Here is a 5,961-nt window from a genome sequence, read left to right on the forward strand (position 1 = left end):
CTATTTGAATTCAGCCTCTGCCTATGGACTGCAAGGACCACCAGAGAACTCCGCATGAGCTCTGGGAGCCTTCTCCAACATGGCCTCTCACAAAGTTGATTCCAGGTGCTGTGAATGAGCTTTTAACTGGGGAGTAAAAATACTGATCCAAGTGTGGGTTTCCAATGTGTAGGAGCTCCACAATTACCCACCTCCAAAGACTTCTTCCAAAAGCCTATGGCAGGAGAAGACAGAGCCTTCCAACGGACCCAAGGATTCAGGGAAGAGAGATGAAATAAGGCCGCAGGATCAGTCTAAAATGGAAGCAGAGTAGGGGGGAATATAGGACATCTCTGTGGGATAGCCAGCAGGTGGGCAGGAAGGTAGTCTCCATGGCAACAAGTCTCCACAGCAGCAAATCCCAGCAGGTGGGTGGGAAGGTAGTCTCCATGGTGACATGTCTCCTCAGCAGCAAATTCCAGTGGGGGGAGGGAAGACCTGTTTCTGTGGTAACGCACTGCGCTACTTTCCTATTTCTCCACCAGATGAAAAAGATGGTCTGATCCAGTAGTTTCTCAACTTTAGCAGGTGTCAGCATCACCTGGAGAGCTTGTTAACACAGATTGCTGGCCTCACCCCCAGAGTTTCTGATTCGTTAGGCCTCCAAGGGAGGGAAATGAGGACCTGCCCTGAAAATGAGGGAAGGAGGCCATCGAGGCCCCAGAAAGAAGTGGAGAGGGACTGATTTGAACAGGAAGGCCAAGGAGAGTTTAGGGATTGTTGCCTCTTGGGATCATCTGCACTTCCTTTGGAGAGAGAAGAAAGGGGAAAGAGGAGTAACTATAGCGCTACAATGTGCTGAGCACGTTATAGATGCTTATATTCGTTTTATCCTTGTTACAACCCTGTGAGGTATTTGTATCCCCATTTTACAGAAGAGGACACTATGGCTCAGAGATTTTAAACTAAGTGCCCAAGGCTACATGGCTAAGATGTGATAGAGCCAGGATTCAAATCAAGGACTGTCTGACTCCAAGGTTTCCATTCTATCTTGCCAGACGTTAGGGTAAGGTCCTCAATAGTACCTCAGAGCAGAGAATGCTGAGTTCTAGACATTTGCAGTTTCTGCAGTTTGTCTCCTACCTGGAGGCATCCACTTCAAATGGTCTGCAGACCCCTCCTTCCAAGCTGGATAACAGGTGGGAGGCAGGGAGCCGACCCCTCCTCTGTTGACGATGCTGGATATTGCAGAAAGGAGCACTGGTTTAAGTTAGCTAGGTGGGAAGAACTACCCTGCGTGCTCATTCTCTATCCCCACCTCCCCCTGTTGACCCTGCCTGCCGTCATCACCCAAATCCTCCATCCCTCTGCCTTCATTGTCCTCATGCCCTTTGTCGAATCCAGGTTTCCTGAGTACTGGAGATCAGGCTGCCAAGGGCAACTATGGGCTCCTTGACCAGATTCAGGCCCTCCGCTGGGTGAGCGAGAATATTGCCTTCTTCGGGGGAGACCCCCGCCGGATCACCGTCTTTGGCTCGGGCATTGGTGCATCCTGCGTCAGCCTCCTCACGTTGTCACATCACTCAGAGGGTGAGTAACTCATGGGGCAAAACATGAACTAGCCAAGTGCTGGCTGCCCGGCGTGCTCCATCCATGCCCCCAGGGCATCCAAGGGAATCGGCCAGCTCTCTTCTACCAGCTTGGTATCCCCTTGGGCAAGAAGGGGAAGGAAATGTTCCTCTGGGAGAAGTACTTCTCCCAAAGCTGGAGAGGGAAGGAAGAGAATCCCATTTATGTCCCGGGAAAGCAAGACTCTCCTTCTGATGTGGGAGTCTTATCTGGGGGAGTGGGAATAGAACAACTGTCCCCTCAGAGGACAATAGTTTGACAGGGGTTGGGGGGGATCTTTCAGTATGGGAAGGACATGTTACTTCACAGTAGAGATATAGGGTGGAAATTGGTTTCTAGGTCTAAGAAACACCCATTCTCTGCCTTTCTCTCTGAAGGACAAGTCTGTGCAAGAGGGGAAACGTCCTAGAGGGGAAAGTGAATCTGAAATGAGAGTCACTAACCCGTGAGGTGGGCTCCTTCCATAGGACGATGGTCTATTGTCGGACTCCAGACCTCTTCCCGGACTGTGCAGGCTGCCGGGGAGATTTTCATTTTTGGCCTCTTTCCTTGTGGTGGGTCCCTTTGCCAGTGACCCTTCCAAGGGAGCAGAATAGGTCCTTTTTGCTCGGCAGGAAATGTTTTCTCCACCTCTGGACTACAGGGAACATTCCATCTCTGAGAGGCAAAGCTGAGCTCAAGAAGGAAAGCTCTTCCTGAAATAGGTGCCCTTTTCTGAAGTAAGGAAATCTGTGAGCGAGGACGCTTTCTTTCTTTTTTAATTGAACACTAAGCCCCTGAGTTAGGGACATTCTCACAGGAAGACTTTCTGTCTCTCTGAAGAAGTTCTGTCTCTCTGAGAGAGAAGAACCACCTTCTTTGACCTAGAAATTCTGTCTTTGCCCCTCCAGGGACTACCCTGGTGAGGGAGGACTCAGATGGGATCTGCATCTCTAAAGAGAGAGACTGTGTTCCAGGTGACCATAGTGGGAACAGGAAGCTCCCCTTTTTCCCCAAAGGAGGGTGAAATGACAGGCTGCAAGGGTGCCTTGGCCTGATAAAACGTTCTGTGCCTCCTCTGACTGGGGACTCCTCCCCCAGGAGAAGGAAGCCTTTCCTGGAGTGGTGCTATGCTTTGTCTCATAGGGGGACTGTGTCTCTGGAGGTTTGACTTTTTTTTTTTTTTTTTTTTTGAGACAAGATCTCGCTTTGTCCCCCAGGCTCTGTCTCCCAGTGCAGTGGTGCGATCACAGCTCACTGCAACCTCCGCCTCCCAGGCTCAAGTAATCCTCTTGCCTCAGCCTCCAGAGTAGCTGGGGACTACAGGTGCATGCCACCATGCCCGGCTAATTTGGGGGAGAATTTTTTTTTGTAGAGACAGGTTTTTGCCATGTTGCCCAGGCTGGTCTCGAACTCCTGAGCTCAAGCGATCCGCCTACCTCGGCCTCCCAAAGTGCTGAGATTACAGGTGTGAGCCACTGTGCCTGGCCAAGGTTTGACTTCTTTAAAGACCTGTTCTCTCTGTTTTTCTGTAATTGATGCATGGAGAATAATCTTTGGGAAAATGAGGCTGTCTTTTAAGTAGTAATCTATCATTTCTTTCCCTCTCTTTCCACTCATGCAAACTGGCTTTCTCTTAAAGGAATGGAATTGTGTGCCTAAGGGACAAATTCTCCCTTGGGAATGTTGGGGCCAGGGAGAGAATGATATCCTTTTTTTTTTTTTTTTTTTCTAGAGGGGGAAAATTATCTTCTTTTTGAGTTTGGGGGACTGGTTCCCTCTCTACTGGGGGAAAATCTGAATTTGAAGTATCAGTAGCTTCAGATAAAAGGAAAGTCTCTGCCAGGTGCGGTGGCTCACGCCTGTAACCCCAGCACTTTGGGAGGCCAAGGCAGGCGGATCACCTGAAGTCGGGAGTTCAAGACCAGCCTGACCAACATGGTGAAACCCTGTCTCTACTAAAAATACAAAATTAGCCTGGCGTGGTGGCGCATGCCTGTAATCCCAGCTACTCGGGAGGCTGAGGCAAGAGAAATGCTTGAACCTTGGAGGCAGAGGTTGCATTGAGCCAAGACCCCGCCATTGCACTCCAGCCTGGGCAACAAAAGAGAAACTCCATCTCTAAAAAAAAAAAAAAAAAAAAAAAAAAGCAAAGTCTCAGTGGAGACCACAGATGGGGAGCACAGACTCCCTGGAGACTTTCAGACCCCAAGGCCTTTGCCCTTGGGCTCCTTCCCCAAACCCTCAGAATGTGGGGTTCTTGCCTGCCTGCATTTCTCATCTCTCATGAAAAAGACTCCTTTGTGGTGCAAGTGCCAGCTCCCTGGTGGTGCGCTGGCACAGAGCTGGGCCCAGCTGGGCAGGAAGCAAGAGGGGAAGACAAGGAGAGATAAAGAGAGGCGGCATAAGGGGGCTGACGTCTGGGATTCAAGGAGTTAATTCTTCCTGACATTGCCTTAACCCCTAAGTTACCAGTCATTGCACCAGGACAGGGAAGGGATGGAGGAAGCTGTCAAGGAAGGGGTTCAGCAACCCCTCCTTTGGCCCTACATCATCCCCTGCCAAAAGAGTTGTTCCCCCTTCCTAGCCCATTTAAACCATGGGGCAGCCTCAGTGACAAAGGAATGAGGGGATTTATGGCTATGTATGACACGACAGATCTGACCTGGTGCTACCTGTCTTCTGTAGGACTTTTCCAGAGAGCCATCATCCAAAGTGGCTCTGCTCTGTCCAGCTGGGCTGTGAACTACCAACCAGTGAAGTACACCAGCCTGCTGGCAGACAAAGTGGGCTGTAATGTGCTGGACACCGTGGATATGGTGGACTGTCTTCGGCAAAAGAGTGCCAAGGAGCTGGTAGAGCAGGACATCCAGCCAGCCCGCTATCACGTGGCCTTTGGCCCTGTGATTGATGGTGATGTCATTCCTGATGACCCTGAGATCCTCATGGAGCAGGGCGAGTTCCTCAACTATGACATCATGCTAGGTGTCAATCAGGGTGAGGGTCTCAAGTTTGTGGAAGGGGTGGTGGACCCTGAGGATGGTGTCTCTGGCACTGACTTTGACTATTCTGTCTCCAATTTTGTGGACAATCTGTATGGCTATCCTGAGGGTAAGGACACCCTGCGAGAGACCATCAAGTTCATGTATACAGACTGGGCAGACCGTGACAACCCTGAGACCCGCCGTAAAACACTGGTGGCACTCTTCACTGACCACCAGTGGGTAGAGCCCTCAGTGGTGACAGCCGATCTGCACGCCCGCTACGGCTCACCTACCTACTTCTACGCCTTCTATCATCACTGCCAGAGCCTCATGAAGCCTGCTTGGTCAGATGCAGCTCATGGGGATGAAGTACCCTATGTTTTTGGGGTTCCTATGGTAGGCCCCACTGACCTTTTCCCCTGCAACTTCTCCAAGAATGATGTTATGCTCAGTGCTGTCGTCATGACCTATTGGACCAACTTTGCCAAGACTGGGTAAGGAGAAAATAGGGTTTTTTTCTTCTTTGAGACCCCAGCATGCCCTCCCCTCTGCTCCTCTAGCTAAATCTCTTCCATCATATCCCTTCCTAAGATGTTCCCAAAATCTTGCTTGGAACCCTTTCACTCATCTTCCTACCTCCCCTTCCTGAGTCTTTCATGCCATTTTTCCTTCCTTCAAAAATGTTGTTGAGGCTCAGAACTCAGTTAGCATCGGGACTAGGAAGGAATGAGAGTTACTGGAAGAACTGTGAGATTGAGCCAGGCCCAGTGGCTCACGGCTGTAATCCCAGCACTTTGGGAGGCCAAGGCAGGCAGATCACTTGAGCCCAGGAGTTCAAGACCAGCCACGGCAACATAGAAAGACCCTGTCTCTAAAAGAAAAAGCATTAGCCAGGCATGGTCGTGTGCACCTGTAGTCCCAGGTACTTGGGAGGCTGAGGTGGGAGGATCGCTTGAGCCCCGGAGGTTGAGGCTACACTGAACTGTGATCATGCCACTGTACTCTAGCCTGGGTGACAGAGCAAGACCTAATCTCAAGCGCACACACACACACACACACACACACAAACTACAGGATTCAAGGTTAGCTGGTCAGAGGTCATGCGAAATAGGAATGCGGTACTTCAGAAAGAGCCTTCAGGGCCGGGCGCGGAGGCTCACACCTGTAATCCCAGCAGTTTGGGAGGCTGAGGCAGGCGGATTGCCTGAGCTCAGGAGTTCGAGACCAGCCTCGCCAACATGGCGAAACCCTGTCTCTAATACAAAAAATTTGCCAGGCGTGGTGGCAGGTGCCTGTAGTCCTGGCTACTTAGGCAGGAGCATTGCTTGAACCCAGGAGGCAGAGGTTGCAGTGAGCCGAGGTTGCACCACTGCACTCCAGCCTGGGTGAC

General features: G+C 50.9%; 1 protein-coding gene across 1 annotated transcript; it reads left to right on the forward strand.

The window, feature by feature from the left end:
- Window positions 1-1,383: 1,383 nt before the first annotated feature.
- Window positions 1,384-5,071, forward strand: LOC111534590 (neuroligin-3; the record flags this gene model as incomplete). The annotated part of the gene is made up of 2 exons (XM_023201162.2): window positions 1,384-1,569; window positions 4,276-5,071. Coding segments are annotated over 2 exons (980 nt in total), but the record flags the coding sequence as incomplete, so codon positions are not given.
- Between the last annotated feature and the right edge of the window lie 890 nt (window positions 5,072-5,961).

The sequence above is a fragment of the Piliocolobus tephrosceles genome, unplaced genomic scaffold, assembly GCF_002776525.5.
Source record: "Piliocolobus tephrosceles isolate RC106 unplaced genomic scaffold, ASM277652v3 unscaffolded_21600, whole genome shotgun sequence".
Taxonomy (NCBI): Eukaryota; Metazoa; Chordata; class Mammalia; order Primates; family Cercopithecidae; genus Piliocolobus; species Piliocolobus tephrosceles.